This window comes from Theropithecus gelada, chromosome 15, assembly GCF_003255815.1.
Source record: "Theropithecus gelada isolate Dixy chromosome 15, Tgel_1.0, whole genome shotgun sequence".
Taxonomy (NCBI): Eukaryota; Metazoa; Chordata; class Mammalia; order Primates; family Cercopithecidae; genus Theropithecus; species Theropithecus gelada.
Window position 1 is genome coordinate 65985261 of NC_037683.1, and position 19705 is coordinate 66004965.

The 19705-nt window shown below is 37.3% G+C and overlaps 1 protein-coding gene across 2 annotated transcripts in view; it reads right to left on the reverse strand.

The window, feature by feature from the left end:
• The window catches only part of CCDC171 (coiled-coil domain containing 171), a 398142-nt gene that overhangs the window by 324380 nt on the left and 54057 nt on the right, over positions 1–19705 (reverse strand). For both annotated transcript variants that reach the window (XM_025359528.1, XM_025359526.1), the window contains one exon: positions 15077–15223. In XM_025359528.1, the coding sequence (XP_025215313.1) occupies positions 15077–15223 (147 nt within the window). The remainder of the gene's footprint in view (positions 1–15076; positions 15224–19705) is intronic.

The window sequence follows — 19705 nt, forward strand, 5'->3', positions numbered from 1 at the left end:
AACAAAATTCTGGTTAAAATGCATATATATATATATGTATATATATTTATATATATACTACAGGTTAATTTAACTATATATATATATGTTTGCCTATAACACAGGTATTACACTGTACTATGTACTGTACACTATGAACAACAGTCCTTTTTTTTTTTTTTTTTTTTTTTGAGACAGAGTCTCACTCTGTCACCCAGGCTGGAGTGCAGTGGTGCAAACTCAGCTCACTGCAACTTCCGCCTCCTGGTTTCAAGAGATTCTCCTGCCTCAGCCTCCTGAGTAGCTGGGACTACAAGCACACACACCACCATGCCCAGCTACTTTTTTTATTTTTGGTAGAGATGGGGTTTCGCCATGTTGGCCAGGCTGATCTTGAACTCTTGACCTCAAGTGATCCGCCCACCTTGGCCTCCCAAAGTGCTGGGATTACAGGCGTGAGCCACCATGCCTAGCCAAACAACAGTTCTGTACGTAACACAAAATTATCACATATTTTGTCATTTATAAGCTGATTGCCATGTCCTTTCCTACAGCTATGTACTGCCAAGAGATTTTTATTTTAGTAAATACTAGGTGTTAATTGACCTCTTTTTGGTGTAATCTATCTCTCACTAAATCATATTAAGCCCAATTAGATCATCTAGTACACTTAAGAAAAGTGAGTTCTCAGTCTTTGAAGAGGGCAATATAGAGAAGAATGTCTCCTATCCAACTGTTTGATACATGTTACTTTATTATAAACCAGGCATGAGCTGAAGACTCCAATTCAGCAGCAGAACTAACCAAACATATCCAGCTGTTCTCCACATCACATTTGGTTCTATGGCTTCTATTGGCCTCTTCCAAAAGTTTCACAAGTTATGAAAACATATGTGTACAATAAATCTGCTGAAAGACTGAGTAAACAAAACCGTTTCTACTGCATTCTTTTATCCCCAAATACATCCAGCTTAGAGGGTTTGATGAACTTAAAATAATCAGTCAAGCAAGGCCGGGCGCGGTGGCTCAAGCCTGTAATCCCAGCACTTTGGGAGGCCGAGACAGGCGGATCACGAGGTCAGGAGATCGAGACCATCCTGGCTAACACGGTGAAACCCCGTCTCTACTAAAAATACAAAAAACTAGCTGGACGAGGTGGCGGACGCCTGTAGTCCCAGCTACTCGGGAGGCTGAGGCAGGAGAATGGCGTAAACCTGGGAGGCGGAGCTTGCAGTGAGCTGAGATCCGGCCACTGCACTCCAGCCTGGGCGACAGAGCGAGACTCCGTCTCAAAAAAAAAAAAAAAAAAAAATCAGTCAAGCAGAAAAACTTAGATATAAAATTTAGTCCACTAAAACAGACATCAAGAAAAATGGGATGAATTATCACGAGTACATACTAGTTAATGATTTCCTCAGGAGTGTGTTATATATTACAGTTTCCTAATTAGTTGCACAAAGTTTACCCCAAATATATCAATAACTTGTGTAAATGGAACATGATTGTTCATTTTTCCAGATTTTATCATCTAATAATTCCCATTAATAGATGTTTTCATAAGTAATAAATACAATAATAATCCATGTACAAAAAGATGATTCCAAGGGACTGAATCATCATAGACTGATTAATTCTATAATGTTTATTTTAATGCTAAGTATATTTTATTTTGTTACATTTTAATAGCTGTTAATATTTTATTACATGCATGTTAATATTTAACTATAACACTTATTCTTTACCTGGGCAGGGAAGGGGGGTATACTTGTAAATACTATCTTTTGAGCCCTTAAACAGAAGGTCTCAAAGGATTTTTATCACCAAAAAAGATGCCTCAGAGGGTCACAGTCTCCAAGTATTTGATAAACATTTGTAAAACAAGCATCACAATATTATATCACTTAATCACTAGAGTCATACATTGAAGGGTCATAATTAAGAACTGTCTATAGGCCCTTTACTATTTATCATCTTTGTTGTAATCTAACATCTTAAGAAGCAATAATATTATTCAATTAGTCTGACCTTTAATGTTGGCTTTTATATGTAAATGTAAGCATTTATATTTCTAATGTCACCTCTACATGAGAGAGTGTATTTACATCAATGTCACTGAGGAGATTATGCCTAGAGTTAAATATTAATATGCTACAGTTTTCAAAGAGGTCTCGTGTATTTTCTCATTTGACTTTTACAATAACATGATATATTCTACAAAAGAGGCCTCGTATGGTACATAATATTTTAAATCTTAATAAGGCATTCTAATTTGAAGGTGGTGTTTGTTTTTAAGTAGCTCTCCTACTTTCCACGGGGCCAGCACAGTACATTAGAAAAACAACTCAGAGGCAAAATTAATGCTGCTTTGTGACTCAGAACATGGGAACTACGATGTAAAAGAGAACAGGAAGGAAGTCCAATTGGTCTTGGAAGTGAATTGGTCAGGAAGTCCTATCCACTTTATTCTATCCTCACAGAAGTCCAAACATTTTACATTTATATTCAATCCCATTAAACAAATGCGACTGCATAAAAACACTTAAAAGATTATTAAAAACAAATGAATAGGTTTTCATGATGATCTCACTGATACTTATTTTACTATATAGGTCAACTAAAAAGCAGAATGGAACATTTATAGAGAAACTACTATATGCCAGATGCCATACTAGGTCTTTGGCCCAAAGGCCAAAATGGGTCCTGACACATGTATAAGCATTTCCATTATAAGTAAGCAAAAGACCTGTGTTGTAGACAAAAATTGATTTGTCGCTAACGGATACTCCTTCTACTTACTTCTCTGAACTACAATTCATCTGTAACTGTTTTATTAATGGCTAAAACATACTTGTTTTCCAGAATCCCCTAGATTATTTTACATAAACAGGCTCATATAAAGCACAGAACATAGAAAGATTCAGAGCTCTCCGTGCCAGTCATCTTGATCGTGGTTAACTATGCAGTTCTGATGGTAGAAAATTCAAAGTTAAAGTCACTAAGGATGGTAACAGAGCCTTAACGGTTTCAGAAGGGATATATGAGGGCAATAGGCTGACAACAGAAATAAACTGGAGATCCCCGTAATTTTTTTATTCAGCAAGAAATGAAGTATACCACTCATATTATAAAAGAGTTTAATGAAGAAAAACTTCTATTACTTCTAGGTATAATCAAAAAACCCACAGATAACAAAAATAAGAAATATGAGGAACAGAATTTGTGTTTGCAAATTCTGAATAACATGATAATAAACTAATTTACCTTCTTTAAAAATCATCTCTACCTTTTAGGGCAACAAAAACTTTAGTATCTGCCAAATTTTTAACTGAAGTTCCAATCTTAAATTTTATTATGAACATAAAATGCTGCACTTAAATGTGCAACATCTACGACTGCATAACACAGGTTATTTCATCATTTCCCTATTTTATAGTCAGTAATCTACACAAATGGACCTTTGAAAATGATTCCTACAAACACATGATGGCTTTAAAAAGATGAATCATACAAGGTGGTCTTTATCAACAATTATGAAAGGTAAAATACAATTTTCTTTTCCTTTTTCACTTGAAGGTAGTACACATTTAGAGAAAGATGCTACTTCTGCCCTTTTTTATGTTACTGTAATATAGAATATGACTGACAGAAGCAATTCAGAATTTATTTGCAAAGAGTGTTCTCTCTCTACCATAATCTTCAGAAGATTCTTCAGTTCCCTCAGAATTAGGTTTGCATCTTCTCTTTTCTCTTTTCTTATTGAGTTAAGCTTATTTCCCATGATAATAAACTCCTCTAGTTGTAAAGAGGTTTATAAAAGCCATGGATATTTCTTTTTCCAGTTCACTTTTCCCTTGATTCTATGGTATCCAGTACTGCATTTATAAAATTGGATTGGGAGCTTGCTTTTTTTTTAATCTAAGAAAGCATTGATCCATGTTAAGATTATTAAGACACAGTGATATAAACCTTATAAGATTTTGAAATTATTTTATATATATGTTTCATACATATAAAAACTTCTTTGGCTCAGGCACATAAAAAAATCACCTTTCAAGAAATGCAAATGTTAAAAAGCTTCACTAGAATTAAAAACATTCATTAGGCTAAATGTCTATTTTATTAGTTGCTTTAGTTTGATATTGCTGATATTAAATAATGTACTTTATTAAATTAAAATTTTAACAACTTTCCTCTTTATTATTATTATCCCATCTTAGCTTAATTCTTTTAAAAATACTACTGACAATTACTTAAGTACTTAGTATTACTGGTAGTGATTGTCTCCGTAATTGAGTGTAAAACTAACATAAAATGCTCTCCAGAAATGTAACTTCTTGTTCATTATGTCACTATGTGGTCAAACAGCCAATATAAAATACACTAACTAATATACAACATATATAACATAAAGCAAAGCTTTTAAAAAGAATCTAAATATGAGAAATCATAGGTAAGTTAGAAGACTAAATCTCTCCACTTGTAAAATTCTTATAAATAGAAGAAAAATAAAGACTATCTAGATTACCTTCAAAGTTTCAAGTTCTCCAAAAGCAGAGACCTGGTATTATCAAAAGTATTTACACAGCAGTGAATAAAAAAACATAGAGTAAAAACAAAACTAATCTAAAATAATATTATACCTATAACATCAACCAATAAAAACAGATATTGAGGAAATTAAGTATTTTACAGAAAAAAAGTCAATACTGGGTTGTGCACAACCACACCTTAAAGTTTAGGTATTAGATATTTTCTATTTTGTGTGTGTTTTATTGTTTTCTGTTTTGTTTTGTTTTTGAGATAGATTCTTGCTCTGTCACCCAGGCTGGAGTGCAGAGGCACAATCTCGGCTCAGAGAAGCCTCCACCTCCCAGGTTCAAGCGATTTTCCTGCCTCAGACTCCAGAGCAGCTGGGATTACAGGTGAGCGCCACCATGCCTGGCTAATTTTTGTATTTTTAATAGAGATGGGGTTTCACCATATTGGCCAGGCTGGTCTCAAACTCCTGACCTCAAATGATAAACCCACCTCAGCCTCCCAAAGTGCTGGGATTGCAGGCATAAACCACCACGCCCAGCTGATATTTTCTTAAGTGAGTCAAAGCTGCCTTACCAAGAACCCTACCAACAAAAAAGTCATTATTACATAGTACAGCCTCATAACTATAACACAATTAATAAAATGCTTTTAGTGATGATAGAATTTTCTAGCATCCTTAAGTGACTTCTAAGTGACCTTTTAAATTCTAATATTCAGAACATTAACTCTATCCTAATTTTTGTTCTTTTGTTTGTTTTTGAGGCAGGGTCTCACTTTGTTGCCCAGGCTAGAGTACAGTAGCACGATCACAGCTCAGTGCAGCCTCAACTTCCCCAGGTTCAAGTAATCCTCCTACCTCAGCCCCCCAAGGAGCTGGGACTACAGGCACACTCCACCACATTTGGCTAAGTTTCGTATTTTTTGTAGGGGTGATGTTTCACCATGTTGCCCAGGCTGGTCTTGAACTCCTGGTCTCAAGTGATCTGCCCACCTTTGTCTCCCAAAGTGCTGGGATTATAGGCATCAGTCACAGCTCCTGCCCCCTCATCCTTTTTTAGTAAGCCATCTGCAAGCCATAGTATTAAAAATGATATAAAATATAATGAAATCCTGAATTTGCTGGCCTAAAAAGATGGTCAGCACAAGAAAAAAATAAGTTTGGCCGGGCGCGGTGGCTCAAGCCTGTAATCCCAGCACTTTGGGAGGCCGAGATGGGCGGATCACGAGGTCAGGAGATCGAGACCATCCTGGCTAACACGCNCATGTTGCCCAGGCTGGTCTTGAACTCCTGGTCTCAAGTGATCTGCCCACCTTTGTCTCCCAAAGTGCTGGGATTATAGGCATCAGTCACAGCTCCTGCCCCCTCATCCTTTTTTAGTAAGCCATCTGCAAGCCATAGTATTAAAAATGATATAAAATATAATGAAATCCTGAATTTGCTGGCCTAAAAAGATGGTCAGCACAAGAAAAAAATAAGTTTGGCCGGGCGCGGTGGCTCAAGCCTGTAATCCCAGCACTTTGGGAGGCCGAGATGGGCGGATCACGAGGTCAGGAGATCGAGACCATCCTGGCTAACACGGTGAAACCCCGTCTCTACTAAAAAATACAAAAAATTAGCCGGGCGAGGTGGCAGGCGCCTGTGGTCCCAGCTACTTGGGAGGCTGAGGCGGGAGAATGGCGTGAACCCAGGAGGCGGAGCTTGCAGTGAGCTGAGATCCGGCCACTGCACTCCAGCCTGGGCGACAGAGTGAGACTCCGTCTCGGCCTCCCAAAGTGCTGGGATTACAGGCTTGAGCCACCGCGCCCGGCCACCCTCATCCTTTTTTAGTAAGCCATCTGCAAGCCATAGTATTAAAAATGATATAAAATATAATGAAATCCTGAATTTGCTGGCCTAAAAAGATGGTCAGCACAAGAAAAAAATAAGTTAAAATATTATTTCAAATATAATTTCATATTTTTATTCCTTCTCTAATCTTGTAAAAAATAAACCATGTGTGGTTAGAGTATGAGGAATTTTATCTTTGCCAAGTTCATATTTGGCATTTCTGTTGTTAAGTCCATCTACATACTCCATACCCAGTTTCCTCCATTGTTAGCATCTTATATATATATAGTACAAATAATCCATTTTTTAAAAGGACAAGGGTCTAACTAGCTATTTCTCCAAAGAAGATACATGAATGGCTAATAAGCACATGAAATGATATTCAACATCATCAGTCATCAGAGAATGCAAATCAAAACCACAATGAGGTACCATTTCACACCTACTACAGTGGTTATAATTTAAAAGAATGACAATAACAGCTGTTGATGAGGATCTAGAGAAACTAGAACCCTTATACCTTGCCGGTGAGAATGTAAAATGGTGCTGCCACTGTACAAAACAACCTGACAGTTCCTCAAAATGTTAACCACATAGTTACCATGTGACCCAGCAATTCCTCTCCTAGATATATAATAAAGACAACTGAAAACATATCCACACAAAAACCCGTACATGAATGTTCATGGTGGCATTATTCATTATGGCTGAAAAAGTGGAAACAACACTGTGATGGTTAATACTGAGTGTCAACTTGATTGGACTGAAGGATGTAAAGTAATGTTCCTAGGTGTGTCTGTGAAGGTGTTGCCAAAGGAAATTAACATTTGAGTCAGTGGAGTGGGAGAGGCAGACCCACCCTCAGTCTGGGTGGGCACCATCTAATCAGCTAATATATTATACAACAGCACGGCTAGAATAAAGCAGGCAGAAGAAAGTGGAACGAGGAGACTTGCTGAGTGTTCCAGCCTTCATCTTTCTCCGTGCTGGATGCTTCCTGCCCTGGAACATCAGACTCCAAGTTCTTCAATTTTTAGACTCTTGGACGTACACCGTGATTTATATATATACAGTACAAATAATCCATTTTTAAAAAGGACAAGGGTCTAAATAGCTATTTCTCCAAAGAAGATATACGAACGGCTAATAAGCACATAAAATGATGAAAAGGGGCTCTCAGGCCTTTGACCACAGACTGAAGGCTGCACTGCTGGCTTACCTACTTTTGAGATTTTGAGACTTGGACTGACTTCCTTGCTCCTCAACTTGCAGACGGCCTATTGTGGGACTTCACCTTGCGATCATGTAAGTCGCTTCTCCAAACAAACTCCCCTTCACATATACATATACACATACATATATACTATTAGTTCTGTCCCTTTAGAGAACCCTGACAAATACAAACACAAATGTCCATCAACTGATGGACAGAGACACAAAATATATATTACATGTTACACAACAGAATATCATTCAGGCATAAAAAAGAATGAAGCACTAATACATGCTGCAACATGGATAAACCTTGAAAACATTATGCTAAGTGAAAGAAGTCAGTCACAAAAGACCATATATTGTAGTTCCACTTGTAAGGAATGTCTAGAATAGGCAAATCTATAAAGACAGAAAGTAGTGGTTGCTTAGGGCTGAGAGGAAAGGGGAATAGGAAAGTGATGGCTAATGAGTAGAGTTTCTTATTGGGTGATGAAAATGTTCCAAAATTGATTATGGTGATGGTTGCACAATGCTGTGAATACACTAAAAACCACTGCATTGTACACTTTAAATGGACAAATTTATAATATACAAATTACATCTCAATAAAGTTTTTTTTTTACTCATCGCTATAAGAAGTTAGACCTCAAGGCATCCACCCTTACCCCAAGTAGCCAAACAAATACCCTACCCTAGTCCTCACAGAAAGGTTTATTATCTGAAGAACATAAATCTGAACCAGAAGCTGAACACAGAAATACACATGGAGAGACAGGAAGAGGGGTGCGCCAGACCGAAACCAGGGGGATGTCTGCATACTAAACAGCATGATAACCAGATTCTTCCTCCATTTCCTTCTTCCATTTTATAACCATCAAACCTGAAACTGGCAGACATCCCTTTGTAGAAATAAAAGAATTACTATCTCCTCTTTAATGTCTAAAAGGAATGTCAAATTTAACATATCTAAAACCAAACTCCTGACCTCTCCCAAACTTACTCCGCTTCTATTATTTACGAGTTCAGTAAATGGAAATGCCATTCTCTTGTCTGCTTAAGCCAAAACCTTTGGCATTATCCTTTACTCCCTCTTTTTCTCTCATAATTCAGGTCCAATTAATCAGCAATTTCTGTGGGTTCTATCTTGCAAAAATATATCCAAATTAGACCATCTCTACTACATCATCTACTACAAGGTAGTAGTAGAGGAGATGTTCAAATTTGGATATATTTTTGCAAGACAGACCCTCCTCTACTACTACTTTGTCTAAAACACTATAATCTGTCAACTAGATTATTTTAATAGTCTCCAAAACTGTCTTTTATAATCTATTATCCAAAGAGTGTCCAGAATAATGCTTTTAAAACATAAATGAGAAAAGGCATACCACTCCTCTGCTCGAAACTTTCCAAAAGCTTTCTCAGACAAAAATCAGAGTTCTTACAATGAACTACAAAAGACCTTCCAAATTCTGCACGATCTGTCTACCATTCTACACATCCTACTAGTCTCTCTCTTGCTCATTCTATTCCAGTTACAAAGGCCTACTTGCTGTTCCTCAAATATTAAAAGTACACTTGCAACCCATGGTCTTGCACTTTCTATTCCTTCTACCTAGAATGCTTTTTCTTGGGATATCCATACGGTTCAATCCCTTCCTTCCTTCAGGTCTCAGCTCAAATGTCACCTTATCAAGTTAGCCTTCCATGACCACCAATACAAACAGGTAACCATCCTACCCTATTACTCATTAACTCCCCTGGACGGCTTTATTATTCTTTACAGAATTACCACCAACTAACACACTACACATTGTTCTATTTAATACACGATTCCTCCTGACTGGAATGTCAGCTTCGAGAAGGAAGATGCTTTCGGCTGGGTGCAGTGGCTCACGTCTGTTATCCCACCACTTTGGGAACCAAGGCAGGCTGATCACTAGAGGCCAGGAGTTCAAGACCAGCCTGGGCAACATGGCAAAACCCCGTCCCTACTAAAAATACAAAAAATTAGCCAGGCGTGGTGGCGCATGCCTGTAATTCCACCTACTCAGGAGGCTAAAGCAGGAAAATCACTTGAACTAGAGGTCACAGTGAGCCGAGATCACCACTGCACGCCAGCCTGGGTGACAAAGCGAGACTCTGTCTCAAAAACAAAAAAGGAAGAAAGAGGCTTTTCTTTGTTCTCTGCTATACCTCTATGACCCAGAAATGTGCCTGCCACTCCAATAAATATTTACTGAATAAACGAATACTGCAGTCATAATATAGGAACAGGATAGTACAAAAATGGTAGAGAACAAGCTCTCAGAAATTAAAAAGAAAAAAGGAAATATTCAATTAGAAGATTAGAAAGTGAAGTCAAACAAATCTCCCAAGAAGCATCAACAACAACAAAAAGACAAAGAGAAAGGAAAAAGTTAAGAAAAGAGTAAAATATCAATTCAGTGGTCTAACACTTGAATAATAAAAGTCTCAGAAATAAAGAACAGAAAAAAAGACTGAGGAGGATATGGTGAAGAAATAACACAAGAGAATTCCTGAACATGAAGGACACTGGGTTTCCTGGCTAAAATGGCCAACGCGTGTCCTGCACACTAAGTAGAAAAGATCTGTTCTAAGGAACATTGTTATCTCTGATGTTCTGAAATGTTACAACCAGTGGGAACTCCATAGCACAAATAATTTGGTGTGTTCAAAAACATACTACAAGGAAAAAAGGAAAGATATAGATGGAGAACTTGTAGACTGAAAGAGACTAACAGACATATAGATATGTAGACCTAATTGAGATGCAGAATCAAACTGTAAACATACATAATATTTATGCCATTTATGAGATAATTTTAAATTTGAATAATGTCTGGATATTTGACTATATTCAGTTATTATCATTAAACAATTTATGTGTGATATTGATAATGCAACTTTAAATAAAGGAACCTTTATTTTTGGAAATCATAATTGTTCATAAATTGATCATTGTTGAAGCTGGTCATGGATATTAGGTTCATTATATTATTCTGTCTACTTTTACATACATTTAAAGTTTTCCATAATGAAAATGTATTCTAAAAAAAGAGGATCAAGAGCATTTTTGGAGAGGAAGAGAGTGAGAAAAGGGTCACAAACAAAGAATACAAACCAGAATAGCATAAGGCCTCACAGTAACAACAGAAGAAAATAGAGGCAAAGCCTTCAAATTCCAAGAGAAAATGACTTTCAACTTAAAAATCTATATTCGGTCCAATTACATCTACCCTAATACTGTCAACAAAAACAAAAACAGTCAAACTCTGTAAAATATTTGAAGAGATTTATTCTAAGCCAAATATGAGTGACCAATGGCCTGTGACAGCCCCAGGAGATCCTGAGAACATGTGCCGTGTATGTGTCAGGCTACAGCTTGGTTTTATATATTTTAGGGAGACATAAGACATCAATCAATACATGTAAAATGTACACGGGCTCAGTCCAGAAAGGCAGGGCAACTGGAGGGGGCAGGCTACGGGGGCCCTCTAGGTCACTGGAATAGTATTTCCTCTCCTTACTAATTTAAAAAGATACCTTAATATGTTAAATTGTTATATAATATCTACAACCCTACTCCTGGCTTTTCAATTCAGTTTCATTAAAAGTCTGCAGCAACAGTTAATTTTAGGTATCAATCTGACTAGATTACGGAATACCTAAAGAACTGGTAAGGCACTCTTTCCATTACTTGTGGGTGTATCTGTGAGGGGTGTTTCCAGAGAAGATTGGCATCTGCGCCAGTGAACTTAGTAGGGAAGATCTGCCCTCACCATAGGCAAGCACCATCCAACTGACTGGGGGCCTGGATAGAACAAAAAAGGAGAGAAAATAATTTTCTCTCACTCTCTCTCCCCCTCTATCTTCTCACCGCTTCCTCTCTCTCCTCCTCTCTCTCTCCCTCTTTCCTCACCTCTCTCTCCCCACTCTCTCCCCTGGAGCACAGACACTTTCCTCCTCCTGCCCTTGGACATCAGAACTCAAGGATCTCTGTCCTTGAGGCTCCAGGTCTTACACCAGTGGCACCCAAGGTTCTCAAGCCTTCTGCCTCAGGCTGAAAATTACACCATTGACTCCCCTGGTTCTGAGTTTTTCAGACTTGAACTCAGCTATGCTACTGGCATCCCAGAGTCTCCAGCTTACAGACGGCCTGTTATGGGTTTTAGCCTCCATAACCAAACAAACCAGTTCCCTTAATAATCTCCTCCCATCTATCTATCTATCTATATATAGATGCAAAAATCCTCAATAAAATACTGGCAAACGAATCCAGCAGCACATCAAAAAGCTTATCCAGCATGATCAAGTTGGCTTCATCCCTGGGATGCAAGGCTGGCTCAACATACACAAATCAATAAACGTAATCCATCATATAAACAGAACCAAAGACAAAACCACATGATTATCTCAAGAGATGCAGAAAAGGCCTTCGACAAAATTCAATAGCGCTTCATGCTAAAAACTCTCAATAAACTAGGTATGGATGGGATGTATCAATAAACTAGGTATGTGGGCAGAAACTGGAAAAATTCCCGTTGAAAACTGGCACAAGACAGGGATGCCCTCTCTCACCACTCCTGTTCAACATAGTGTTGAAGTTCTGGCCAGGGCAATCAGGTAGGAGAAAGAAATAAAGGGTATTCAATTAGGGAAAAGAGGAAGTCAAATTGTCCCTGTTTGCAGATGACATGATTGTATATTTAGAAAACCCCATCGTCTCAGCCCAAAATCGCCTTAAGCTGATAAGCAACTTCAGCAAAGTCTCAGGATACAAAATCAATAACAGACAAACAGAGAGCCAAATCATGAGTGAACTCCTATTCACAATTGCTTCAAAGACAATAAAATACCTAGGAATCCAACTTACAAGGGATGTGAAGGACTTTTTCAAGGAGAACTACAAACCACTGCTCAAGGAAATAAGAGAGGACATGAACAAATGGAAGAACATTCCATGCTCATGGATAGGAAGAATCAATATCATGAAAATGGTCATACTGCCCAAAGTAATCTATAGATGACATGCTATCCCCATCAAGCTATCACTGGCTTTCTTCATAGGACTGGAAAAAACTACTTTAAATTTCATATGGAACCAAAAAGAGCCCGCATAGCCAAGACAATCCTAAGCAAAAATAACAAAGCTGGAGGTATCACGCTACCTGACTTCAAACTATACTATAAGGACACAGTAACCAAAACAGCATGGTACTGGTACCAAAACAGAGATATAGACCAATGGAACAGAACAGAGCCCTCAGAAATAATACCACACATCTACAACCATCAGATCTTTGACAAACCTGACAAAAACAAGAAATGGGGAAAGGATTTCCTATTTAATAAATGGTGTTGGGAAAACTGGCTAGCCATATGCAGAAAGCTGAAACTGGATCCCTTCCTTACACCTTATACAAAAATTAATTCAAGATGGATTAAAGACTTAAATGTTAGACCTAAAACCGTAAAAACACTAGAAGAAAACCTAGGCAATCCCATTCAAGACATAGGCATTGGCAAGCACTCCATGACTAAAACACAAAAAGCAATGGCAACAAAAGCCAAAATTGACAAATGGGATCTAATTAAACTAAAGAGCTTCTGCACAGCAAAAGAACCTACCATCAGAGCGAACAGGCAACCTACAGAATGGGAGAAAATTTTTACAATCTATCCATCTGACAAAGGGCTAATATACAGAATCTACAAAGAACTTAAACAAATTTACAAGAAAAAAATCAAACAACCCCAACAAAAAGTGGGCAAAGGATATGAACAGACACTTCTCAAAAGAAGACATTTATGCAGCCAACAGACACATGAAAAAATGCTCATCATCACTGGCCATCACAGAAATGCAAATCAAAACCACAATGAGATACCATCTCACACCAGGTAGAATGGCGATCATTAAAACGTCAGGAAACAACAGGTGCTGGAGAGGATGTGGAGAAATAGGAACACTTTTACACTGTTGGTGGGACTGTAAACTAGTTCAACCATTGTGGAAGACAGTGTGGCGATTCCTCAAGGATCTAGAACTAGAAATACCATTTGACCCAGCCATCCCGTTACTGGGTATATACCCAAAGGATTATAAATCATGCTACTATAAAGACACATGCACACGTATGTTTATTGTGGCACTATTCACAAGTGCAAAGACTTGGAACCAACCCAAATGTCCATCAATGATAGACTGGATTAAGAAAATGTGGCATATATACACCATGGAATACTATGCAGCCATAAAAAAGGATGAGTTCATATCCTTTGTAGGGACATGAATGAAGCTGGAAACCATTACTATGAGCAAACTATCACAAGGACAGAAAACCAAACACCACATATTCTCACTCATACGTGGGAATTGAACAATGAGAACACTTGGACACAGGATGGGGAACATCACACACCGGGACCTGTCGTGGGACTGGTGAAGGATAGCATTAGAAGATATACCTAATGTAAATGACAAGTTAATGGGTGCAGCACACCAACGTGGCACATGTATACATATGTAACAAACCTGAACATTGTGCACATGTACCCTAGAACTTAAAGTGTAATAAAAAAGAATGAATTAATTTTTTTTAAATTGTCATATGTTATTTTCTGCCTAGCCTCCTTATTGAATGTTTTTACTAGCGTTGATAATTTTAAAGCTGATTTTACTATTCATTTTATGTACACATCATCTAAAAATACTAGGAATCACACTTCCTTCCTCCTAAAAGTTATAATCCTTATTGCTGTTCTTAACAATGTTAGGTGACACAGTAAGTTTAATAAGTGTTAACTCTAGCACTTTACCATTAAATACTCTTCCTAAGTATTCATTTGCCTAATAAAGATTATAAATTATATTTAGGACAAAACTTCTTTATCTGTTTAAATATTTCATTTCCCACAAAGCAAAGAAAAATTTTAAAAAGATGAACTAACAAATCAATTAGATTTCTCTTAAGATTAAAGTTATTTTCAGTATCATTCACTAATAAAAATCCTATTTTTCATCTGTAAATTGATGCTCCTTTCCCAAGTAAAGTCTCATCTGAAAATCATTCCACATAACCATACATGATTCAAACTACAAAATTAAAATGTAATATCACTTTTATCATTTAGAACTTATGTACACCAAAACTTTTCCTGCATTGCTTACTCAACCTAACAATGTAAACAATTACTTGCAAACTTCCCAAATATTTCACAAGAGTCAATTGTTCAAAAGCGAACAGATTTTTTTAAACTAGGGCAAAACACAAAATACTCAGATACAAAACTTTTCAAAGAAGCCAAATATACATTATAAACAGGTATTCCTAAAATTAGTTTTATATATTATCACAGAGTAAAACTCTCCAACCTTAAATCACGGAATGGGTTTTACATACGTGCGTGTGTGTGTGTGTGTGTGTGTGTGTGTGTGTGTGTGTGTATGAAAGTTTGTACACATATATATTAAAGAATAAGAAAATGTACCTCAAATTCTTTTCTAAGGCGTTCCTCTCGTTGAGTGCTAAATTCAAGTTCACTTGTTTGTCGCCGTAAAAGGTCAGAGCAGTCCATATGCTCTGTTTCTAATTTTTCTACTTTCTTATGCATATTTTGCACAGCAGTATCTTGCTCCTGGAAAATAATTCATTTTTGCATCAATAAAGTTTATAAGCCATCAATGACTAAGAGTCACTCCAATAGAAGACAGGGAGTAACTAAATCTGTGCTTCAATCATAATAATAGGTTAATTTATACAAGCAAAAGAGGCCTAGATATTTTCCATCAGTGTTTCAGAATGTCCATGTGTTTAAAAGCACTCCTGAAGTTTTACAGTTCAAAAACTCTGATTACTATTAAGATGGAAACTCTTATAGCATATAACAAAGTTATATTAGTTTAACTGACCTCTGAAGGTATTTATGTAATGCTGTAGTTCAATAATCATATATAATGCTTCCCCTTCCCATTAAAATTTGTAAATGTATATTACCCTTTGTGTAACAAGAAATTAACTTGAATGCCTAATAATGTTTATAATGCTTACATGAGCTCACGGTACTTATATTACATGCTTATATTACAAGCTTTTAAAATTGCATCCACTAGATGGCTGTGTTTCATTTCCTCTTAGATTTTCGAAAAGCTTTGAAATCTTTGCTTGGCTATTGAAAAGGAAATAACTTCAGGTAGTCTTATACTAAAATCTCTCAATCCCCTTTCCCAACTAAACACAGAAATGGGAGTTGAATGTTATTGAAAAAGTTCAAACGTAAAGTTCACACATATATCAAAGGCATTCTCCACCTTAACTAATATAGATTCATTGTTCTCATTTAAGGCCTTTAACAAAGTCCTCTTTCCCGTATTTCCCTCACCAGAGTAATGTTATTCATGGACAAACACATTATGAATATGTACATATGCTTCCAAGAATACCTAGCCACTCAAAAGATACAATTAGAATCTGAGTATGTTGCAAACATCAAATATAATTCCCTATCAAAGATTCTAGTTTGAAAAACACCCAGCATCCTAAGTCCACAGTGAAAAGATGAGGAAACATTTAAAATTCAACTTCTTATTTCATATCTCCAACTTCTTCTTTTTTTTTTAACTTTTGTTTTAGGTTCAGGGCTACATATATAGGTTTGTTATACAGGTAAACTCGTGTCACAGGGATTTGTTGTACAGATTATTTCATTACCCAGGTACTCAGCCTAGTATCCAATAGTTATTTTTTTCTGATCCTCTTCCTTCTTCTACTCTCCACCCTCATACAGGATCCAGTGTGTGTTGTTCCCCTCTTTGTGTCCACGTGTTCTCATTGTTTGGTTCCCACTTAGAAGTGAGAACATGTGGTATTTGGTTTTCTGTTCCTGTGTTAGTTTGCTAAGGATAATGGCCTCCAGCTCCATCCATGTTCCTGCAAAGGATATTATCTCATTCTTTTTTATGGCTGCATTGTATTTAATGGTGTATATATACCACATTTTCTTTATCTAGTCTAACACTGATACGCATTTAGGTTGACTCCATGTCTTTGCTATTGTGAATAGTGCTGCAATGAACATATGCATGCCATGTGTCTTTGTGGTAGAACAATTTCTACTCCTTCGAGGATATAGTCTTTGTGGCAGAACAATTTCTACTCCTTTGAGGATATACCCAGAAATGGGATTGCTGGATCAAATGATAGTCCTGTTTTTAGTTCTTTCAGGAATTGCCACACGGTTTTCCACAATGGTTGAGTGCACTTACACTCTCGCCAATAATGTATGAGTGTTCCCTTTTCTCCACAACCTTGCCAGCATCTGTTATTTTTTTGACTTTTTAATAATAGTCATTCTGACTGGTGTGAGATTCCAATTCCTTATTCTTGTTCTTATGAATCCTCTTATTCATAAGATTACTATTCTATAGCAGACTATACATGAACTCTTAATAATTACTTTCTTCAGTTAATAGACTTCTTAATACAGGCATACCTTAGAAATATGGCTAGTTCAGTTCCAGACCACTGCCATAAAGCAAATATTGCAATCAAGTGAGTCACATCAATTTTTGTTTCCAAAAAATTGCAAATAAAAGTAATGCTTGCACTATACTGTAATCTATTAAGTGTGCAATCGCATTATATATTAAAAAAAGTATTTATTTTAATTTAAAAATACTTTATTGAGGCCAGGCGCAGTGGCTCACGTCTGTAATCCCAGGACTTTGGGAGGCCAAGGTGGATGGATCACTTGAGCCCAGGAGTCCGAGACAAGCCTGGCCAACATGGCAAAACCCCATCTCTACTAAAAATACAAAACTTAGCCAGGTGTGGTGGCGCACATCTGTAATCCCAGCTACTGCGGGAGGCTGAGGCAGGAGAATCGCTTGAACCCAGGAAGCAGAGATTGCAGTGAGTTAATATCATGCCACTGCACTCCAGCCTGGGCAACAGAGCAAGACTCTGTCTCAAAAATAAATAAATAAAATGTAAATACTTTATTGCTTTAAAAAAAAAAAAAGAAAGAAAGAAAGATGCTAACTATCATCTGGCCCTTCAGGAAGTCATCATCTTTAATGGTGGAAAGTCCTAACTCAACATTTGTTGATGACTGTTGACTGATCAGGGTGGTAGTGGCTGAAGGCTGGGCAGTCAGGGGCAGTTTCTTAAAATAAGGCAACAAAGAAGTTTGTTACATTGGTTGACTCTTTCTTTAAAACGTTTTCTCTGTAGCATGCAATGCTGCCTGATAGCATTTTACTAGCAGTAGAACCTCTTTCAAAACTGAAACCCTATGGCTGCTTTAGCAACTAAGTTTATGTAATATTCTAAATCTTTTTCTGTCATTTCAATAATGTTCACAGCATCTCCACCAGGAGGAGTTTCCATCTCAAGAAACTATTTTCTTTGGTCATCTATAAGAAGCAACTCCTCATCCATTCAAGTTTTATGAATGCATGAGATTGCAGCAATTCAGTCACATCTTCAGGCTCTGCTTCTAATTCTAGTTTTCTCACTATTTCCAGCACACCTACAGTAACTTCTTCCACTGAAGTCTAAAACCCCATCGAAGTTATCCATAAGGACTGGAACCAACTTCCTCCAAACTCCTGTTAATGTTGACATTTTGACCTCCTCTCATGAATCACAAATGGTCTTAAGGGCATCTAGAATGGTAAATCTTTCCAGAAAATTTTTGATTTAATTTGCCTAGATCCATCAGAAGAATCACTATCCATGTCAGCTATAGCCTTATGAAATGTATGTCTTAAGTGATAAGACTTGAAAGTCAAAATTCTTCACTGATGCATGGGCTGCTGAATGGATGTTGTATTAGCAAGAATGAAAACATCAACCTCCTTGTACACAACCATCAGAGTTCTTCAGTAACCAAGTACATTGTCGACAAACAATAATATTTTGAGAACAATCTTTTTTTTTCTGAGCAGCAGGTTTCAACAGTGGGCTTAAATATTCAGTTAAATATTCTGTAAAGAGATGAGCTGTCATCCGGGCTTTGTCGTCCCATTTATAGAGCACAGGCAGAGTATATGCAGCATAATTCTTAAGGGCCCTAGGATTTGGAGAACGATAAATGAGCATTGACTTCAACTTAAACTCACTAGCAATATTAGCCCCTAACAAGAGAGTTACCCTGTCCTTTGAAGCATTAAAGCTGGGCACTGACTTCTCTCTAGCTCTGAAACACCTAGATGACATCTTCCAATAGAAGACTGTTTTGTCTGCAATGAAAATCTGTTTAGTGTAGCCACCTTCATCAATTATTTTAGCTAGATCTTTGGGATTGCTTGCTGCAGCTTCTATATCAGCCGTTGGTTTCACTTTGCACTTTTATATTATGTAGAAGTCTTCTTTCCCTAAACATCATGAACCAATCTGTCCCAGCATCCAACTTTTTTTCTCCAAATTCCTCACCTCTCTCAGCCTTCATCAAATTGAAGAGAGTTAGGGTCTTGTTCTAAATTACACTTTGGCTTAAGGGAATGTTGTGACTGGTTTGATCTATCCAGACCACTACAACTGTCTTCATGTCAGCAATAAGAATGACTGACTCTCTTATCACTTACGTGTTCACTAAAGTAGCACTTTTAATTTCCTTCAAAAACTTTTCCTTTGCATTCACAACTTGGCTGTTTGGCACAAAAGACAAAGCATTTGGCCTGTCCTGGTTTTCAACATTCCTTCCTCACTAAGCTTAATCATTTCTAGCTTTTGATTTAAAGTGAGACAGGTATGAGCCTTCCTTTCACCTGAACACTTAGAGGACATTGTAGAGTTAACTGGCCTAATTTCAATTTTGCTGTGTCTCAAGGAATAGGGAGGCCAGAGGAGAGGGAGAGAGTTGGAAGAACGGTTGGAGAGGAGTAGTGAGAACACATACATTTATAAATTAAGTTCATCACCTTATGCAGGCATGGTTCACGGTGCCCCAAAACAATTACAATAGCAGTAACATAAAGACCACTGGTCAGGGGAGGGGCCAAGATGGCCAAATAGAAACAGCTGCAGTCTGCAGTGCCTAGCAAGACCAACACAGAAGGTGGGTGATTTCTGCATTTCCAACCGAGGTACCCAGTTCATCTCACTGGGACTGGTTAGG